Raw genomic sequence first — 20,483 nt, 5'->3', positions numbered from 1 at the left:
TAGCATCCTATTGCATCCCTTCTGTTCTTCGTCTTGGCCTCCTTATAGTCTACTTGCCAAGCCTATAGAGCCCTCTTGTGAACCCGGAAATGTTGAGTACCCCAACGTTTTAAGTTAGAAATGTACAATATGGGTCCCCAGCACTTAGAAACTGCCGGATGCTAACTTGCATATGTTGGGCAATTAGCAAAATTCGCATTAATAGCATTAACCCTATCAAACATAGGCCTGGGGCACTGAAATTTCTGTTTCGCTCTGTTGCTCCGTTTGAATGCTTCATGTGAGCAAACTATTTGAAGGATCTGTATGAAATTTGGACATAATACACTTAGACAGATATGCTTTCCGTGAGTGTTCTTATAAAAAATTTCCTGCGATCAAAATTTCATGTGAAAAAAGGGATGTAAAAGCCGTGGATTTTTTTTCACCCAACATGACTCCACCAGCTCTGAAAGAAGTCCCAAGAACTGATGCTTTCCAAGATGCCATCAAACAGAGTGTTTCAAGAGCACAGAAGAAGGATGCTGCTTGGCTCTCGCAGCTCCACTCTTCCCTCTTCCCCTGGACTGGGTAGCCTACAATGTTGTGCAACATCTGATGACAGTGCTCCAAAGCTGAAGACGATAAGTGTCTTTGGACCACTGCTTGACTCGCCCCCTGCCCACCCTGATCCAGTGCTCAGTACCATTGCCTACTTAGACACATCACTGAGGCAGCTTGGCATGAGCCACAGTCATATCACGTTTGACATGCAGCTGTACGTGATCGCTTGCCTGATCAAGTGGAGTGATCTGCAGCGATGGTCATCAGTGGTTCTCAGACCTGGGATGATGCACACTCTCATGTCATTCATCGGTTCAATCGGACAACTGATGAATTCAACAGGTGTGGAGGAGCTAGTCGGTGCATCATTTGGAGGCCTGAAATCCATCTTCAACGGGAAGGCCTGGCCCAAGGCTATGCGAGCCTTCCGTATGGGTGTGTCTGCTCTTCTTCATGACTTCTTAGAGGAGGGAGAGAAGACTCACGAGCAGATAACGGCATTCCTGGAGAAAGCCAGAGAGCACCCCACAGGCCGGCTATGGGTGGATTGTTTCATCACCCCTACCCTAATAGCTCACAGGTTCTGGCGAGCAGAAAGAGATGGTGATTGGATGCTGCAACAACACTGCCTTGAAGAGATGCTGCCCTATTTCTTTGCTGCCGGTCATCACCACTACGCAAGATGGATCACATGGCATCTGCGCGACATGCAGTACCTTCCTGCTACTGCCAAGGATGACCTTTACGCTGGAAGCCATGTGTGCCGCCTCTCTGATGGTGCAGCTACAGTGAGTGGAGACATGTTTGGGGAGCAGACATGCATCAAGCAAGGGAAGGGAGTAGGAGGCATGAAGGGCATCTCCACCAACCCTGAGCAGGTCGCCGTGTGGATCCAATCTTTCGGCACCTGCTCCTATCTCTCCAAGTCATTGGATGAGATTTACGACGATGCTGAAGCACCGGATTAGACAATGAAGCCCAACAGACACAAAGAAGAGGGTAAATGACGGCGGGAATTGGACGCGGAGGACCGGGCTAAAATCCTGAGAGTGCTACAGGAAAACTCCCATCCACTCACCATAGAGACCACGACCCTCCACCATATCATAAATGGCCAGGTGGCAGATGAAAAGGTGAATGTGCAAGATGCATTGAAGATCGGACAGGACATGAGCACACTGTTCTCTTCATCACTTCCTGAGAGATTTCATGCGCCCATCTCAAATAAGGTGGTGACAATGACATTCACCAAAAAAAGAGTGAAGGTCAATGCGAAGATCATATGTGACCTTGAGGCGTTGTTTGCTCGGCTGCTGGTGGTGGGGAGCAAGAGAAGAATGGAGCTCTCTGCCCTCTTTGACTACGAGCTCGGCCCGGTCCCTGCATCCATCATCGATGAGTATGGATGCCTCAGGAAGGGTAACAAGTCTATGATCGTCCAGCGTCTTGGAATCCTTGCCCCCAATCCCCACCCACCACATGTTGTACTCGTTGATGCATCGCAGCTCATCTACCACGTGGTGTGGCCATCGTCAGGCACTGTGGCTGACCTCGCAGCCAGCATGGGGCACCGGCTTAATCGCTACATCACCGAAACATTTGTCATCTTTGACCGGTATGAGCAAGTCTCTGCCAAAGACCACGAGAGGCAGAGAAGAGCTGGGGAGAGCTCAACAGAGTACCGACTCTCACTGACAACCGTTCTACCTAGCCGTGACAAAGTGATGAAGAACAAGACAAACAAACGGAGACTGGGTGAGCTCCTGTGCACACACAGCATAGGGGATCACATCAAGATGGTCAGCAAAGCAGACAGTATTGTCACTCATGACGAGGCTGACGTCTCCCTCATCTCATACATGTTGGATGCAGCCAGTCGCGGAGCTGAAACTGTCCGCATTCTCAGCGACGACACTGATGTTTTCGTACTCATGGTCTATTGGTGCTGGAAGGTGGGTATCACATGTAACCTGCAGATGGAGAGATGGGATGGCACTATTCTCAACATCAATTCGACAGTAGAGAATCTCGGTGATCAGTGTCGCTCCATCCTGGCTATGCATGCTCTCTCCGGCTGCGACACCACCTCCTATCCCGCGGGGAAAGGGAAGGTGTCCGCACTCAAGGCCATGAGAGTAGTACCTGGTGACCTGCTTCACTTCATCAGAGAGGAGGGAGCTACTGATTTACAGATTACAGAGGCAGTGAGTGGTTTCTTCCTGGCTCTGTACAACGAGAGGGAGTCGGCATCTCTGAACGTCGCCAGATATGACATCTACCGAAAGCGCAAAACCCCCCCAGCACTGAAGACACTGCCTCCTACAGAGCGCAACGCTCTCCTCCATGGCCGGCGTGCCCATCTACAGGTGCTGCTTTGGAAAGCAGCAGACTGCCCTGACCCACCAGCTGTGGACATAACAGAGTTTGGATGGAATAAGAAGGAAGGCGAGAAGGGAGAGGAAGTCATCATGCCCATCCTGGATGCAAGCCCCGTTGCTCCTCCTGCCGTGTTGGAAATGATCAGCTGTAGCTGCAAAGCTGGGTTAAAGCCCTGTTTAACAGCAAAGTGCAGCTGCATAGCTGCAGGCCTGGCCTGTACCAGCTACTGCTTCTGCAAAGGCTCTGATAGTACATGTTGCAACACACTCACACACTCACAGCAAGGAGAGCAATATGACAAGAATGTCGAGTCAGGAGAAGAAGATGAAGACGATGAGGATGAGTTGGGATGAGGAAGATGAAGACGATGAGGATATGCTTTATAACAGTGCAGAGTAGTAGAAGTGCAAGACGCTCTTTCTTGATGGAAGTTTTATGTTGTGTAACTAGTGCACATCTTTTTCAGCTCTGATAATTTTGGGTATACTTGTGTTTTAATTTTGAGGATATTATTTACCCATAGTCATATTATTCTAGTTTGGTATGGTACTTGCCTTTGTTACCTCTAATACCTGTGAATAAAAGTGGAGCAATAGAGCGAAACAGAAATTTCAGTGTCCCAGGCCTATGTTTTATAGGGTTAATGCTATTAATGCTATTAATGCTAATTTTGCTAATTGCCCAAAATATGCAAGTTAGCATCCGGCAGTTTCTAAGTGCTGGGGACCCATACTGTACATTTCTAACTTAAAACTTTGGGGTACTCAACATTTCCGGGTTCACATTGCTGGCAAGTAGACTATTATTGTATTAGGTGATTGTAGATCATTTCTGTGATGATTCCCATCAGGAGTTTGTACGTTGTTGACAGACAGGTTGGGGTCATGTTGATCCATGTAGCAAATGTGGATGTAGAACTGTTGGAGGAGTAACACGACAAACGCACTAACTAACACACACACACACACACACACACACACACACACACACACACACACCGGTCCGTGAATTATAGTAAGGATTCATATCTGTTCTGCCATGTCCTTCAATACTCTCGGATGTTTAACCGGCATCAAAGCTTTTTCCTCTTTCGTCAACTCCTAGAAAGACCCAAACTAATGTGAAAGGCAAACAAATAACTAACACCAGGAGACGGGACTCCCGGCTTAACGTCCATCTGAGGGATGGACGTTAAGTTGTGGGAGAGCGGAGTTGTGGGAGATATGTTGAAGGCAGCAGGAAGTTGGGGTGTGAAGAGAATGACAGAGATCTGTAATCTGGTGGTGAAAGAAGGCCGCATTCCAGTGGGTTGGGAACTGAGTACCCTCGTCCCTCTACACAAGGGGAAAGGTGACCCTCTGGAGTGTGGCTCGTACCGAGCGATAAAGCTATTGGAGCATGGAATGAAGGTATTGGAAAGGGTGATGGAGAAGTGGATAAGGAAGAAAGTGAAGATCGACGAAATGCAGTTTGGATTTATGCCAGGAAGAGGAACGACAGACGTGCTCTTTATTGTGAGGCAGTTGCAGGAGAAGTACATGGAGAAGAGGAAGAAGTTGTTTCTTGGGTTTGTTGATCTGGAGAAAGCATTCGATAGGGTTCCACGCGAAGTATTGACATGGGCATTGAGGAAGTTAGGAGTGGAGGAATGGTTGAGCAGAGTAGTGATGGCAATGTACAAAAGAGCACGCACACCTGTAAGGACGAAGGACGGGAACAGTGGTGAGTTTGAGGTGAAGGTGGGAGTGCATCAGGGGTCGGTACTAAGTCCAAGACTATTTGTAGCTGTGATGGAGGTGCTGGCTCAGAACGTAAATGAGGGTTTACCGTGGGAGTTGTTGTATGCAGATGCTCTGGTGTTGATTGCAGAAAGTATGGATGGACTGAAGGAGAAGATGAACAAGTGGAAGGAATGTAAGGAGACAAAAGGTCTGAAGGTGAATATCGGAAAGACGAAGGTGATGGCAAGTGGTAAAGCATGTGGTGAGGTGGAAAGAACTGGGAAGTGGTCGTGTGCTGTGTGCAGGAAGGGTGTCGGAGTGAACTCCATTCAATGTACAATGTGCGCTGAGTGGGTTCATCAAAAATGTAGTGGTCTGAGAGGGTCATTAACCAGTGTGGCAGCTACATTCAAATGTAAGGTGTGCACAGAGGGAGGTGCAGATGGAGGAAATGTTGAGTTGGATCTTGGAGATGGCGTGAAGCTGGAAGGTGTGGAAACATTTTGCTACCTCGGAGACATGCTGAATGGAGAAGGTGGATCAGACTCGGCAACGGTTGCTGGAGTGAGATGTGGATGGAAGAAGTTTCGGGAACTGAGTGGCGTTCTGATGAGGAGGGGAGTGTCGTTGAAGCTGAAGGGAAAGGTGTATGCTGCATGTGTGAGAAGTGTTATGATTTATGGGAGCGAGACATGGGTAATGAACGTAGAGCAGCAACGAAGGCTGGAAAGGGTGGAAATGCGAATGGTTCGGTGGATGTGCGGAGTATCGTTGAGAGAGAGGAAGACAAATGATGAATTGCGAAAGATGATGGGAATAGAGCCTGTGATTGATACTGTGAAGAGAAACAGGTTGAGATGGTTTGGTCATGTGTTGAGGAAGGATGAAAGTGACTGGTTGAGAAGAATGATGGAAATGAATGTAGAAGGAAGTAGAGGACGGGGAAGACCGAGAAAGACTTGGCTAAAGATGGTGGAAGAAGAAATGCGGGCAAGGGGGTTAACAGGGGGAGATGCAGAAAATAGGGCAAAATGGAGAAGATTGAATAAAATTAAATAAATAAAAAATGGAGAAGAAAAAATAAAACTCGACTGAATCGACAAACAATGATCAATTGTTGTACATTTATTAACTCTCAGCACACAGGGTCGTTTCACGCCCGTGCCATCTGCACTCTGACATAACTCGCCGGAAATTGAAAGAGACCCGTTTGAACATGGAGAACATTTTGTACATCTACACATGACATCCTCCCCTTCATGTCCACAATTACGAAGAGCAATATAAAAAATAAAAAATAAAAAAAAGTAGCAATATGTGTCCGAGGGTAGACTGCCCCAGTCAGGAAGCGGACAAGGGGATTATTTTGCCCCTGAATGAGTCAACGCGAAAATGAAACACAAAAACACACAACTTCACAGATTCAAACGGGAGGGTACTCTTCTCTGGCGCATTGAGCGTTGTGGAGGAACGGTGGATACAGAGTCCCAGGTGATTCTTTCAGTCTCCAAGACGAGCGGAGCGTTCGCGAAAGTTTTCGAGGAATCCGAGCCACCCGGAGCGGCCACGACAATCTCTGGTGGTGGCGGGTCAAACTGTTGTTCTGGCTGTGATAAAGCTGCAGGCTCGATTGACTGACAGTGACGGTCGGTCACATGATCCTGGTGTCGACAAATTTTGCGGCCGTTGTGCAGGAGAATCTCATAGGACAGTGGACCTGGCTTCTTGATGATGTCCCCAGGTAACACGTCTCACCCGCGTCAAAGTTGTGGGCAAACACTGGATCTGCAATGTTGACACAGCGACTGTTGGACGACTTATTGTCCACCAACTTTTGATTAAAGCTGACTCTGATGGACATTTGACAACATGTCTACTTTGAGATTGTCAAGCGCCGATTTCAGGTGTCGTTTCATCAACAACTCAGACGGAGTTGCACCTGTTGTTGTGATATTTGAGCAGGAGACGGGACAGCTTTGTCTCAAAGTTTCCCTTCCGAAGTTTCTGTAATCCAGATTTGTTGATTCCCGCCAAACGTTCGACCAAGCCATTCGAAGCCTGGTGATGTGAGCTGACAAACTTATGTTCCAAACTGCCTCTGGAAGCAACGTCAGCACAACTGTTCAGAATACGTGTCAAAATCTCCCCATGAGGGTCGAATTGGTCGATATGGCCGAAGGCAGTCATGCTCTGGGTGTTTACCTTCATCTCCATGTAATGTAACTCGACTGAATCGACAAACAACGATCAATTCTCGTATATTGATAAAACTCTCGTCACACATAGACATTTGACGTCCGCACCATCTGCACTCTCACGTCACTACCGGAAACTGAAAAAGACCCATTTGAACACGGAGAACATTTTGGACATCCATACGTGACAGATACTAAATAGAAAAAAAAACTTTTTTAGTTTTGAAAAAATATCTTTTTTTTGATGAAAAACGTTGGTTTGACACGAACTGATATGTGTGTTTACTAAAAGGGGGTTCTTCTTCATTGTGAAATTGAGTGTGTGTTATTTACTTATTTCTGCTTTTGTTTACAAATCATGGTAAAATGTGTTTCATTTATCACTCGTTTTGGGACTCAAATGGTAATCGTCATGTTAAAACTTGATGTGACGGTAAATCTGATGATGACGTCAACATTTTTTCAGGATCCGGTATTTCAACATTTGGCGTCCCACCACAAGTCATAATCCGTCCATAAAGTTTGGGATATCGCGCCATGTAACGTTTTTGAGCCGGCCATCTCTCAATGGTGAAAAATCAATGAAAAATTTAAAATTTCTCCGGATTCGTCCTCGACACACACTCAGCCATTATGACGTCACGACGGTTGGGCATGGTCACAATGATAGATAGAGACGTACATTGTTGACCTCACTTGGTGATCGACGAGCAGCAGAGAAGATGTGGTTTCTCATCGCGGTGTTGATACTCGCTCTTAGCCGAAGTTTTGTAACATCACGACCAACACAGCAGGTAACGGGTTTGTAAGAGATAATGTACTCGGGGAAGGTACACCACACGACAGGAGATACGTAGTTGTAGTTTGTGAAATACTTTTGCTGTTTAAACCGGTAACTATGGAGACAACGAAAATGCAAATGACATCTCCTGTCACGGAGCCGGTAATCTGGGCCTGAGAGAAACGAACGAACTACCTATGGTGTCAAATCTTTTATGTAGTGTGTGTTGAACAAACTCCTTAATCTAGGCCCCTATGAGATTTAGCTCCCGGTCTAGTACCACACATTGCACTCGTTTGTAAGGTGCAAATTGAGAACCGATAACATACAACTCAGGCTTGCCAAGGCTTAGGAGGTTGCGCACTCACCTTGAGCTGTCCTACCTGGGTTTGAATCTTGATCCATGCATAAACTGCCACCCTGGTGTTTCACGTGCAGAGTGGTACATCAGTGTGTGTACCAACCATCGGAGGAACGTTAAGCCAGAGGACCCGTCTGCCAGCACTCGTTTCTCACAAAGAGGAGGCGAGTTATCACCAGCATTCTGAACAAATCACAAATTGCTTCCCAAACCCTCTTGCAAAACTGCCCTTGGTCACCAAAACAATATGACCAGTAGGAGTTCAATGGGGGCTTCATCCTGTGTCCAGTGGATTGAAAACGGGCTGATGGATGATGGATGATTGATGATGGTGATGAAATGCATCTTGAAAAGTTGGGTCTAAACCCTTTTCTAAAACGGATGATAAAGTTTCCCCGGAAAAAAAAATTCACAAACATCTTGTTTTTTATGTCACCAAGTTTTCGATTTTGTAAGCGAATTGTAAAAATATTGTTTAGTTTAATTTAAAATGTAATAAACGTTTCTCCTGTCCCTGCCCTTGTCCATGTCCATGGATGTTCCAGAACGATGCTGTGGAGGGAGCAATGATGTCCCGAGTTTGGGATGTCCTGGTGGTCGCAATTGCGATGTTATTGTTTGCCGGAGTTAAATCATTTGAACCATCTTCCTGGTTCAAGAGGAAGAGCCACAAAACAAAGCCCCGCACTCAGTGGTGAGGAACACAAGTGACGTTTAAATCAATGTTTTACTTTCTATCAATATTTTCATCCAAGGGGACAAGATAGCTCAGGAATTTAAAATGAATTGACGTTGAATTTTTACAAATAACTAGCAAAGGATCGACCCTCTGGTGGGTCGAGTTTGCACATTACTTGCTGAAAAAGAACAGTCGGTGTTTTCCAAGAAAACTATAGAGCTGTTTGTGTGGTCTGTTTTATGGGACTTCAAAAGGGTTAAGGGTCTTAAGTGTGTCAGGGTTGCAGGAGTTCTAAATGGTCTTTTGGGTCGTCAATGTTCTTAAAGGGTTTTGGGTTCCAAAGGGTCTTCAGGGGTGCAAATCGAAAGAGGTCCAAGGGGTCCAAAACAACAACAACATGCATTTTAAGGCCATTTTCCTTGCCAGAGCGGGGGTTAGCCTTGCGGTCCCCATGACAATCTTCTCCATTTTGCCCTATTTTCTGCATCTCTCCTTGTTAACCCCCTTGCTCGCATTTCTTCTTCCACCATCTTCAGCCAAGTCTTTCTCGGTCTTCCCCGTCCTCTACTTCCTTCTACATTCATTTCCATCACTCTTCTCAACCAGTCGCTTTCATCCTTCCTTAACACATGACCAAACCATCTCAACCTGTTCCTCTTCGAAGCATCAATCACAGGCTCTATTCCCATCATCTTTCGCAATTCATCATTTGTCTTCCTCTCTCTCTCTCTCAACGATACTCCGCACACCCACTGAACCATTTGCATTTCCACCCTTTCCAGCCTTCGTTGCTGCTCTACGTTCATGACCCATGTCTCGCTCCCATAAATCATAACACTTCTCACACATGCAGCATACACCTTTCCCTTCAGCTTCAACGACACTCCCCTCCTCATCAGCACGCCACTCAGTTCCCGAAACTTCTTCCATGCACATCTCACTCTAGCAACCGCTGCCGCGTCTGATCCACCTTCTCCATTCAGCATGTCTCCGAGGCAGCAAAAACATTTCACACCTTCCAGCTTCACACCGTCTCCAAGATCCAACTCAACATTTCCTCCATGTGCAGCTCCCTCTGTGCACACCTTACATTTGAATGTAGTTGCCACACTGGTTAATGATCCTCTCAGACCACTACATTTTTGATGAACCCACTCAGCGCACATTGTACATTGAATGGAGTTCACTCCGACACCCTTCCTGCACACAGCACGTGGCCACTTCCCAGTTCTTTCCACCTCACCACATACTTTACCACTTGCCATCACCTTCGTCTTTCCGATATTCACCTTCAGACCTTTTGTCTCCATACATTCCTTCCACTTGTTCATCTTTTCCTTCAGTCCATCCATACTTTCCGCCATCAACACCAGATCATCTGCATACAACTCCCATGGTAAACCCTCCTTTACGTTCTGAGCCAGCACCTCCATCACAGCTACAAATAGTAGTGGACTGAGTACAGACCCCTGATGCACTCCCACCTTCACCTCAAACTCACCACTGTTTCCGTCCTTACAGCTGTGCACGCTCTTTTGTACATTGCCATCACAACTCTGATCAACCATTCCTCCACTCCTAACTTCCTCAATGCCCATGTCACTACTTCGCGTGGAACCCTATCGAATGCTTTCTCCAGATCAACAAACCTAAGAAACAACGTCTTCCTCTTCATGTACTTCTCCTGCAACTGCCTCACAATAAAAAGCGCGTCTGTCGTTTCTCTTCCTGGCATAAATCCAAACTGCATTTCGTCGATCTTCACTTTCTTCCTTATCCTCCTCTCCAACACCCTTTCCAATACCTTCATTCCATGCTCCAATAACTTTATCGCTCGATACGAGCCACAGTCCAGAGGGTCCCCTTTCCCCTTGTATAGACGGAAGAGGGTACTCAGTTCCCAAGCCACTGGAATGCGGCCTTCTTTCACCACCAGATTACAGATCTCTGTCATTCTCTTCACACCCCAACTTCCTGCTGCCTTCAACATATCTCCCACAACTCCCGTCGGCCCTCCCGCTTTTCTACTCTTCATTGCTTTTATCGCTTCCTCAACTTCCTTCTCAGTTATCTTCTCTGCCGGTCCTAAAACTGGGTTACTCTCTATGTTGCCATCCCATTCATTCTCTGCATTCATCAGCATTTCCACATATCTCTTCCATCTTCAAACTTGTACATGTGCAGAACCAAATTTGCAAACAAAGCGGCCGGATCTGAACCCATGGGTATGCCCACTGTCTGCTAGAGTATCTTGGGATCTGAACCCATGGGTATGCCCACTGTCTGCTGGAGTATCTTGGGATCTGAACCCCTGCGTATGCCCACTGTCTGCTAGAGTATCTTGGGATCTGAACCCATGGGTATGCCCACTGTCTGCTGGAGTATCTTGGGATCTGAACCCATGGGTATCCCCACTGTCTGCTGGAGTATCTTGGGATCTGAACCCATGGGTATGCCCACTGTCTGCTGGAGTATCTTGGGATCTGAACCCCTGCGTATGCCCACTGTCTGCTGGAGTATCTTGGGATCTGAACCCATGGGTATGCCCAATGTCTGCTGGAGTATCTTGGGATCTGAACCAATGGGTATGCCCACTGTCTGCTGGAGTATCTTGGGATCTGAACCCATGGGTATGCCCACTGTCTGCTGGAGTATCTTGGGATCTGAACCCATGGGTATGCCCAATGTCTGCTGGAGTATCTTGGGATCTGTACCCATGGGTATGCCCACTGTCTGCTGGAGTATCTTGGGATCTGAACCCATGGGTATGCCCACTGTCTGCTGGAGTATCTTGGGATCTGAACCCACGGCTGTCTGCCGGAGTATCTTGTTGCCAAATGTAAAGAAACTGTTGTTTAGCAGAAATCGAATACTTTCTTTGAGTTTACTTTTTTTTAACTGCATGAATATTGATTATTATCCTTTACAGACCAGTGTGCTCTGTTTTGATATACATTAATGTATACCATATTACCTCCTGCAAATGCTTTATCTATTGCTCTGTGCAATGCGGTTACTAGCTTGTCATGCGGAATGTTCACAATTACAATGACGTGTGTTATTTAACCATTCCTCCACATCTATAGATTGTACAGTGTCCTTGTAGTTGAAGATCTTTCCCCGAATTGAATTTACCAAAATGTACACAACTCTTGGTCGTGTTGTATTGTTTCTGGAAGTTTAGTCCACACTTCCTTATGTTGAAGTATTTTCTCTATATTTATCATTTCCATCCCTTTGTTATCAAACATAATTTTGATGACATCATTGTCTTTTCTACGATTCACTTTTTTTAGGTTTCTCTTTGTACATTTTATGATCAATCATGTCCAGAATTGCTTCCATGTGTTGGATTGGGAGTTCCTCTTGATCGTCCTCTTCCATTTATCTGTTCACGATTTGCCAAACTTCTTTCAGTTTTTTTATTATTAAGGTATTGATCTTAATTCTGCTGTTGTTACACACACACACACACACACACACACACACACACGAAACAAACACTTAAAACAGCCACCGTCACTTGCCGGGATACTCTGGATACCAGCGACGTCATAACAATGGCGCTGTTTTTCTCACTGTACTCAACATTGCCTTTCCTTGAGGAATTTCCTCCTCCTCATCGATGCAAACCGATGGGCATTATCAGTGCCCTATCCTTTTCAAGCAAGGAAGCAGCACGTACCATTTTAAAAGTCTTTGGTGTGACTTGAACCGGTCCAAACCAGATGGGTGTTTTTTGGAGACACCATCTCCTTACTGGATTTCCATTGGCTCCCCATGGGAGCTCATCCGCTCTTTGCCAGGTGTTGTTTTTGGTCCTGTCTCGGTGTCACAGTCACCCTCCCCACTAACAAAGCCAGTGATGGGTGTCCGTTTCGTCACCGATAACCTGACCATGTGGCAGGAAGCACTGGCTTTCATATTACCAGTGGCAGTCCCAAAAGACTGACCTGACCGAAACCTGATTTCCGTTCCAACAGGACAATGACCCCAAACATAGAGCCAAAGCAACACTGGAATGGCTTTAGAACAATAATGTGAAAGTTATTGAGTGGCCCAGCCAAATCCCAGACATGAATCCCATTGAGAATCTGTGGAAAGATTTGAAGATTGTTCTTCACCGACGCTCCCCATTGAACTTGGCAGAGCTTGAGCAAATCTTCAAGGAAAAATGGGAGAAACTCCACAAATCCAGATATACAAAGCTGATACATTCATACCCAAGAAGCCTCGAAGCTGTAATCACTGCCAAAGGAGCTTCTACGAAGTAGTGACTCACGCGATGTAAATTTGATATTTCTGTATTTCCTTTTAAATTATTTTGTCGACAATTTAAAAAAAAAGACACTTTGATATTATGGGGTATTATGTGCAGATCAGTGACAAAAAAAATCTCTATTTAATCCATTTTGAATTCAGGCTGTAACATAAAATGTGAAAAAAGTCAAAGGGTGTGAATACTTTCTGAAGGTAATGTATCTCGTTTGGTATCATGCATTTCGTCTGGTTGAATGTTGAACTTTGCCTGCATGCGGAGCTTTTCAAACGCAGCGTGGAAAGCTCCCGCCGGAAACGGGCGACAGTTGAATGTGCGACCATATAAATACATGGGCAGACGCCACACTTCACATTATATTAATATTAATAGATACCGCACTTGATTTTAGCTCAAACTGACAAGTACCGTCTTTGTTTCTTGCAGCTTTCGATGTGGCCGGAGACATTTGCAGAAAAAAATGGGGAAGAAAGAGCAGCCATTGCCTGAGGAGGTTCAAGAAAAGGAAGTAATGGAGATGCAGGAAGTAAAGAAACAGCTGGATCGAATAATAAAAGAAAGAAATGCATTGTTAGTTAAACAAGAATTGCAGGAACAACAATTAGAGCGAAAAAAGTTGTGGCTGAGAGAGAAAGAAAAAGTGCAGGAAAGGCGTGAAAAGTTGTCACGAAAAAAAGAAGAGCTGAAAGAAAGAAAGCGATTAGTTCAGCTCAGAGAGCAAGAGGTGCAGGAAAAGGAGGTGCAACATAGCTATGAGGAAGAGGTATGGATGAAAGAGAAAGAAAAGCAGAAGAAAACAGAGGAAGAACAGCAAATGAAAAGCAAGGAAGAGGAAATGAGGAAAACAGATGAGGAAGAGCAGATGAAAAGGCATGATGAAAAGCTAAAGGAAAGAAAGGTGGCAGAGTGGAGGCAAATCCAACTGGAAGATCAGAAAGAACATGCGGAATTTGTACAATGGAAGGAATCGGTATGTCAGGAGCATACACGAAGAATGCTTGAGATCCGACAAAAAGAGCAAGAAGTTCGAAAGAGTGAGTGCAGGGTGGAGGAATTAGAGAAACAGATTTGGAAAAAGGGAATGGAGTGCGAACAACTGCAGGCTCAATTCGAAAAAATGAAGGCGTTAAAAGAACCGGAGATAAAGCATAGAGAGCTTGAGACACGCCGACAAGAGGAAGAGGTTAGCGAACGAGAACGGGAAGTTGAGAGAAGGGAGAAAGCGGTACACCGAAGAGTGGAAGAGGATCGTGTGCGACAAGAACAATTTGGAGAGACAAAGACAAGAAAAGAGGAAGAATTGTTGTGCAGAGAGCAAGAGGCACATCGACTGGAGCAAGAGATTTGTAAAATGGAAAACGATGCGCTTGCACGGGAACACGAGGTTTGGCAAAGTGAGCAAAAGCGAAGAGAACAGGAAAAACACAGGGTGACGGATCAGGGAATAAAAGATCCGTTTGAGAAATTAAATGAGATGAAAGAGGAGGTAGAAGCAAGTGTTGGTGGAGAGGAGGTGGAAGCAAGTGTTGGTGTAGAGGAGGTGGAAGCAAGTGTGAGTGCAGAGGCAGAAGCAAGTGTTGGTGTAGAGGAGGTAGAAGCAAGTGTTGGTGTGGAGGAGGTAGAAGCAAGTGTTGGTGTGGAGGAGGTAGAGGTAGCGGAAGAGGAGGTAGTGGAGGTAGAGGAAGAAGCAATTGTTGGTGTGGAGGAGGTGGAAGCAAGTGTTGGTGTAGAGGAGGTGGAACCAAGTGTTGGTGTGGAGGAGGAAGAAGCAATTGTTGATGTGGAGGAGGAAGAAGCAATTGTTGGTGTGGAGGAGGAAGAAGCAATTGTTAGTGTGGAGGAGGCAGAAGCAATTGTTGGTGGAGAGGAGGCCAAAGCAATTGTTGGTGTAGAGGAGGAAGAAGCAATTGTTGGTGGAGAGGAGGCCGAATCAAGTGTTGGTGTAAAGGAGGAAGAAGCAAGTGTTTGTGTGGAGGAGGAAGAAGCAATTGTTGGTGTGGAGGAGGAAGAAGCTATTGTTGGTGTGGAGGAGGAAGAAGTAATTGTTGGTGGAGAGGAGGCCGAAGCAATTGTTGGTGTGGAGGAGAAAGAAGCAATTGTTGGTGGAGAGGAGGCCGAATCAAGTGTTGGTGTAAAGGAGGAAGAAGCAAGTGTTTGTGTGGAGGAGGAGGAATCAAATGTTGGGGTAGAGGAGGAAGAAGCAATGATTGTGCAAAATGTTGGTGAATGGAAACTGCGTCGGCAGCAACTACGGGATGAGAATGCCAAAGAGTTGTTGCGGAATTGGGATGAGAGTCAACGGCTGAAGCAGGAAGAAGAACAGCTGGTGAAAACAAAGGAAAAACTCTTGTTGAAAAAACAAAGAAAGAAGCAAAGGGAGGCAGCAAAGAAAAGTGTGGGAATTGAACAGAAACCCCACGGTGTTGGCAGGACTCATCAACCACAACAGAAGCCTCACCGTGAAGATGGGCTGCAACAGCAGCAACCAAAACAGCAGGAACGGAAGCCTCACCATGAAGATGGGCTGCAACAGCAGCAACTAAAACAGCAGGAATGGAAGCCTCACCATGATTATTGGCAGCAAACACAACCAAAACAACATGTTGTTGAAGGGCTGCAGCAGGAACAGAAGCCTCGCCGTGATTCCTGGCAGCAACAGCAATACCGTGAACAACATGAAGAGCAGCAGCATGGTGTTGAGGTGCCCTACCATATTCATGACCTTCAACAGGTAAGCATTCTTCAGGACTTTGGAGAAGTTGGAGTGAACATACAGGTGATAAACACAGCCAACCGAAGATGAACATGATAAGTTGAAATAAATTTGGCACTTCGTCTTTGACAGACATTGCTGTTAATTCTTGCTTTGATGAAGAGGAATATCCTTAATTGTGGAAATAATTGTAATTATAATTTTGCTGGGAAAGTCTAACTTATTGGTTCAGTCATTCCCCATGAAGGATCATTCCCAAGCATTTTAACTCCCCTCGATTGGATTGGATCAGCTAATTCAAGCTTTTCTCGATTACATGTTCCATCAGTGCATTTTCTGATGTGTCCTTTCCTGAACAAGTTATCAAACTGATGAAGACATCAATGTATTTAATCATTCATATTTTGTTTTTCCAAAGGCCCCCCAGAAGAGGCGCCCGTTCCCTCCTCCACCACCCTCCTACATGAAACCATCGTACAAGTTAGAACGTAAGTCGCCAAGAATCTTGCCTTACATTACCAATTATCCCAAACTTTGTCGACGCTGCACGTTCTTCACCTCCATCGTGTCCCATTTTCTCTGTGCCTCCGAAGTGTTGAAAACAAACGAATATTTTGCTGCGCTCAAAGCCATCCAAGCACCAAACAAATCTTCCAATGTGGTGGAAGTCTGGCATGAGTGTTAATGTATCCATACAGAAGCCAAGTGTGCACCTGGATGATCATTAAAATTATTTTTTCACAATTCCACTTTCAATCAGTGACAGGTGACTCGAGCTGCCTTCTCCGGAGGAGTTCATCAGGGTTCGCTTCTCGGCCATCAGATGAGGTTTTAATATTTTAAAATTCGTACAGTAAGTGGGGATGTGTGGGCTCGGCATGAGGCACAGGAATGATGGATCAAGTCGCTTAAATTCCCTTGTAAAGTGACAGAACGTAAACATTCTTCCTCGTCCCGTGGGAGTTGTTGATTAAGAAAATACAAATGTGAAACTGCAGAGAAAAGTGAAATAAAACATGAACTCAAATACAGAAAACGAGGGAGAGGAGAGGCACAGAAAAAGAGATCGATAGATATTCATTCCAGGATTGTGTTGGGAGGCAGCAGAATGATGGAGATTATGGTGACGATGCTGTTGACTGCTTTTGCTGATGTGTGTGCAGCGAAACCAGTCATCGTAATGGCCGCTGGAGACGAAGATGAAATGCTTGGCAGTGACTCTGTCATCTTTCCGCCGTGCAAGCGCTCCAAGAATACAAAAAGAAATGCCAGGTTGATGATGATGGCGAATTCAAAATTTTTTAATTGAACATCAATCTCCAGAACTAAGGTACGATAAACACACGATGGACTCGACTTAATCACTCGCGTCCTTTTTGTGACTTTGTTACTGTACATCACATGTGACTGTTACTGTATTTCATCGACGACTTTATTACCGTACTGTACATTATGTGTGACTTCATTGCTTTAGTTGTGTGTTTTAATTACTGTACATCGTGCATCACTTCATTAATCTAAATGAGGCGTGACTTCGTTACTACTGTCGTATGATGGAGATGATGATGACAATGCTATTGAGTGGTTTTCACTTGCTTTTGTTCATGTGTTGCAGAGGAAAAAGTCATAGGAATACCCAATGGAGAGGAAGATGCAATGTTTGGCAATGGGTCTCTCTCTCATCACTCCACCGAACAAGTGCACCAGGACTAAAAAAAACAAACAAAAAAAAACACGCAGGTTCATTCAAAAAAATTGGGGATCCATCCATAAGCATCTTTCATGTTTCTCTCACCTTGGTTTTCATTTCAACTCTTCCTGAATCACAATCCTGTTCTACGTTTGCTTGAAACTGCTCAAAATATTTCCTGGAGGTCAAGTCCAGCTCCCTTCTAATCAGCAGTCAATATCCTGGGTACCCATCTCACTGAGAACTTTCTCATGCCAGATAAAATTCTAGTATCCGGATCCGATTCTCGGTGAGGATGCACTGATCCATTACTGAGTCTCACCAACGTATCTGCTCATCTTCAGTCATTGGTCAAAAGCTTGTGGACCACGTCAACCTCTTCTGGTGTGGCGGCTTCGTTGGGACATCAAGATCTTGGCTCAGACTCAGTGCTGTTTCTCTCTCAAATAAATTCAGCTGCCCAGTTGTTGTTTTACAGCGGCAAATGAAGGAAGGGGCATCATCTGTCAATGTTGCCACCATGTCCTCATGGATTTCCTTTGGACCTTTCGTATGGAGTTACAATGATTGATTATTGATCTGATTTCAGACTTTTCCATTGACCGACTCATGTTGAGACTTCTGGTCCTACGAAAATAAACAAAAGTCCGTTTTAAAATAAACTAGAACTGCCAACTAGAAACTAGACAACCCCCACACACACAGGAGCCTCGACCCCCGTACATTCGCAGAGAGTGTAAACGGGCAGGGTATCAGGCAACTTGAACTTGGCAGCCTGGCCTGGCTCGTACGCCCAAACTTCATTCTTCAGACGCTGGTGACGAGGCTGCCGCTGATAATCCCCACATAATCCCAATGCAGCCTGCGTGGGAGTATAGCCACTGATCTATAGTATAGCAGGCAGCGTGGAGTCTGGCGGCGAGGATGGAACATCACGTGATCACTCTGAGCGAATCAGCGAGCTGCTCTGGCACAGGATGAGATGTTTTATCTGTTCTGTTTTATCTGTTTATCTGTGTATCTGTGTATCTGTGTTTATCTGAGGTTTTATCTGTTTATCTGTGTATATCTGATGTTTTATCTGTTCTGTTTTATCTGTTTATCTGTGTATATCTGATGTTTTATCTGTTTATCTGTGTATCTGTGTATCTGTGTTTATCTGAGGTTTTATCTGTTCTGTTTTATCTGTTTATCTGTGTATATCTGATGTTTTATCTGTTTATCTGTGTATATCTGAGGTTTTATCTGTTCTGTTTTATCTGTTTATCTGTGTATATCTGATGTTTTATGTTTATTTATTTATTGTTTTGTTTTTGTTTTATTGTTTTATGTGTTTTATCTGTTTATCCGATGCTTTATCTGTGATTATAATGTTCCTCGCTGAAATGTGCTAAGATATATATATGAATAAAAAATATAGATCTCGTCATCGGAGGTCATTTTTCCATAGGCCATGTCCTTCCCAGGCCCAATTGCCATGTCTATGCCAAAAATCAAGTATGTGAGCCTCTCCGTTTAGGAGTCTACAGGTAACATATATATATACACACACACACACACGCACACGAACTGTTTTATTTATATAGATAATTATGACGTCATAGGTCACGTGGTATGGGCGCCATCTTGGAAAAACCGAAAAACTTTGCTCCTCTATATATCCGAAAGCGCTACATAGAAAAATTGGGACATGGCTCATTGTAAAGAAATCTCCATGGGGAATAAAATATGTTGATGATGATATCATAGGTGCCTCCATTATGACGTCATAATTCGACAAGTACAAAACTTCATCCGCTCAAGATGAAATTTATTGAGCGTCATCTAGGGATAAATTGGTGGAGAAAAAAATTTGATGACGTCATCGGTCATGTGGTTTCGCCGCCATATTTGTTTTAACACAAAAGCCTTAAAGAAAAAAAGACACTGAAAACACATCCTTGCGAGGGTCTGCAATCTCTGATTGCTCTTTCTAGTTTCCTTGTTGTTGGGGTCCACAAGGCCACAAGACCGGTATGGAACACTGACACGTTGGTGGGAGTGGGAGTTTGGGGAAGAATTTCATTTTATCCAAGGGTCAAAAAGTTCAATAAAGGAGAGAATGGATATTTGGCATGTGAAGACAATAAATAAACAAGGAAGATGTTGTGAAGAGCTTGCAAAAATACTTGCGAAATCCCTAAAACAAATATGGCCTTAAAAATAATTGGGGGTTGGATTCAGTGACCTAACATGCAAATGAATGAATGATCGTTTTAAGGCCATTTTCCCCGCTGGAGCGAGGGGTAGCCTTGCGGTCCCCATGACAATCATGGTTCCCTGTTTGAGGCAATGTTTTTATGGCCGGATGCCCTTCCTGACGCCAACCCTCAGTCGCCTCTTACGACACGCAGGGATACGGTGTACCTATTCTAAATCGGCGTACACACCGGGATCATGTGACCGGGATTATGTGACCTAACATGCAAATCATCTTCAAATTTCAAGTCAATCGGATGAAAATTGATGATATAAAAAATTTGACAAAGTTGTTGATATTTGGCCTTTGTTGACGTTTTGACCTCAAAATGAGTAGGCTTCTCGATTATGACCGGCTCAACCATTTGGTGGAGTTTGGTGAAGATCGGTTTAAAATTGTGACCTGTCGGTGATTGACATGCAGACAAACAGACAATCACAGACCAGACCAACCAATATACTTGCTAATCATCAATTTTGCAAGTGATAAAGCTCCACAAGGTATGTCAGGAACCTCGGTAGAATAACAACAATCCATAAGTGCATTAGCAGAAGTCACTTATTAACACTTTAAGGTAACAGCTGCCCTTCCTACCCACCTGCCCCCACCCTCATCCCCGACACCTCATCTTTTTTCATACCGGCGGGAATTAGATGCACTCTCCTTTTTCCCTGTTGATGGGAGATTTCCTGTGGTGGATGATTTTCTCTGCACCATGCACCCATTACTGAGAGCAGGTCTGGATGGCAGGCTCGGTAGGGTCGGCAAACCTCCACGTCCTGAAATGAAAGCCCGGTGCATATGTTTACTTTACTTGGTAAACAGGAATTAGCAAAGTGTGGCATCAGGAATGAATGGATTAATGAATAAAAGTTGTAATTGTAATGGTTCTCTTTTTGAGGC

General features: G+C 44.9%; 1 protein-coding gene and 1 long non-coding RNA gene across 2 annotated transcripts in view; one reads left to right on the top strand and one right to left on the bottom strand.

Moving 5' to 3' along the window:
• Positions 1 to 16,936: 16,936 nt before the first annotated feature.
• Positions 16,937 to 20,483, bottom strand: part of LOC137426012 (DNA repair protein RAD51 homolog 2-like) — a 41,450-nt gene continuing 37,903 nt past the window's right edge. The window contains exons 11-12 of the mRNA XM_078775349.1: positions 20,221 to 20,359; positions 16,937 to 17,360 (exon numbers count right to left, since the gene is read on the bottom strand). Coding sequence (XP_078631475.1) covers positions 17,254 to 17,360; positions 20,221 to 20,359 — 246 coding nt within the window. The 3' untranslated portion in view covers positions 16,937 to 17,253. The remainder of the gene's footprint in view (positions 17,361 to 20,220; positions 20,360 to 20,483) is intronic.
• On the top strand, positions 18,462 to 18,770 carry LOC144891866 (uncharacterized). The gene is made up of 2 exons (XR_013623272.1): positions 18,462 to 18,505; positions 18,580 to 18,770. It is a non-coding gene; the product is annotated as an uncharacterized LOC144891866 (long non-coding RNA).

The sequence above is a fragment of the Myxine glutinosa genome, chromosome 4 (assembly GCF_964187855.1).
Source record: "Myxine glutinosa chromosome 4, kmMyxGlut1.1, whole genome shotgun sequence".
In the NCBI taxonomy this organism is placed as follows: Eukaryota; Metazoa; Chordata; class Myxini; order Myxiniformes; family Myxinidae; genus Myxine; species Myxine glutinosa.
Note: the sequence above shows the minus strand (reverse complement) of the source record. Positions and strands in the feature narration are given on the sequence as shown.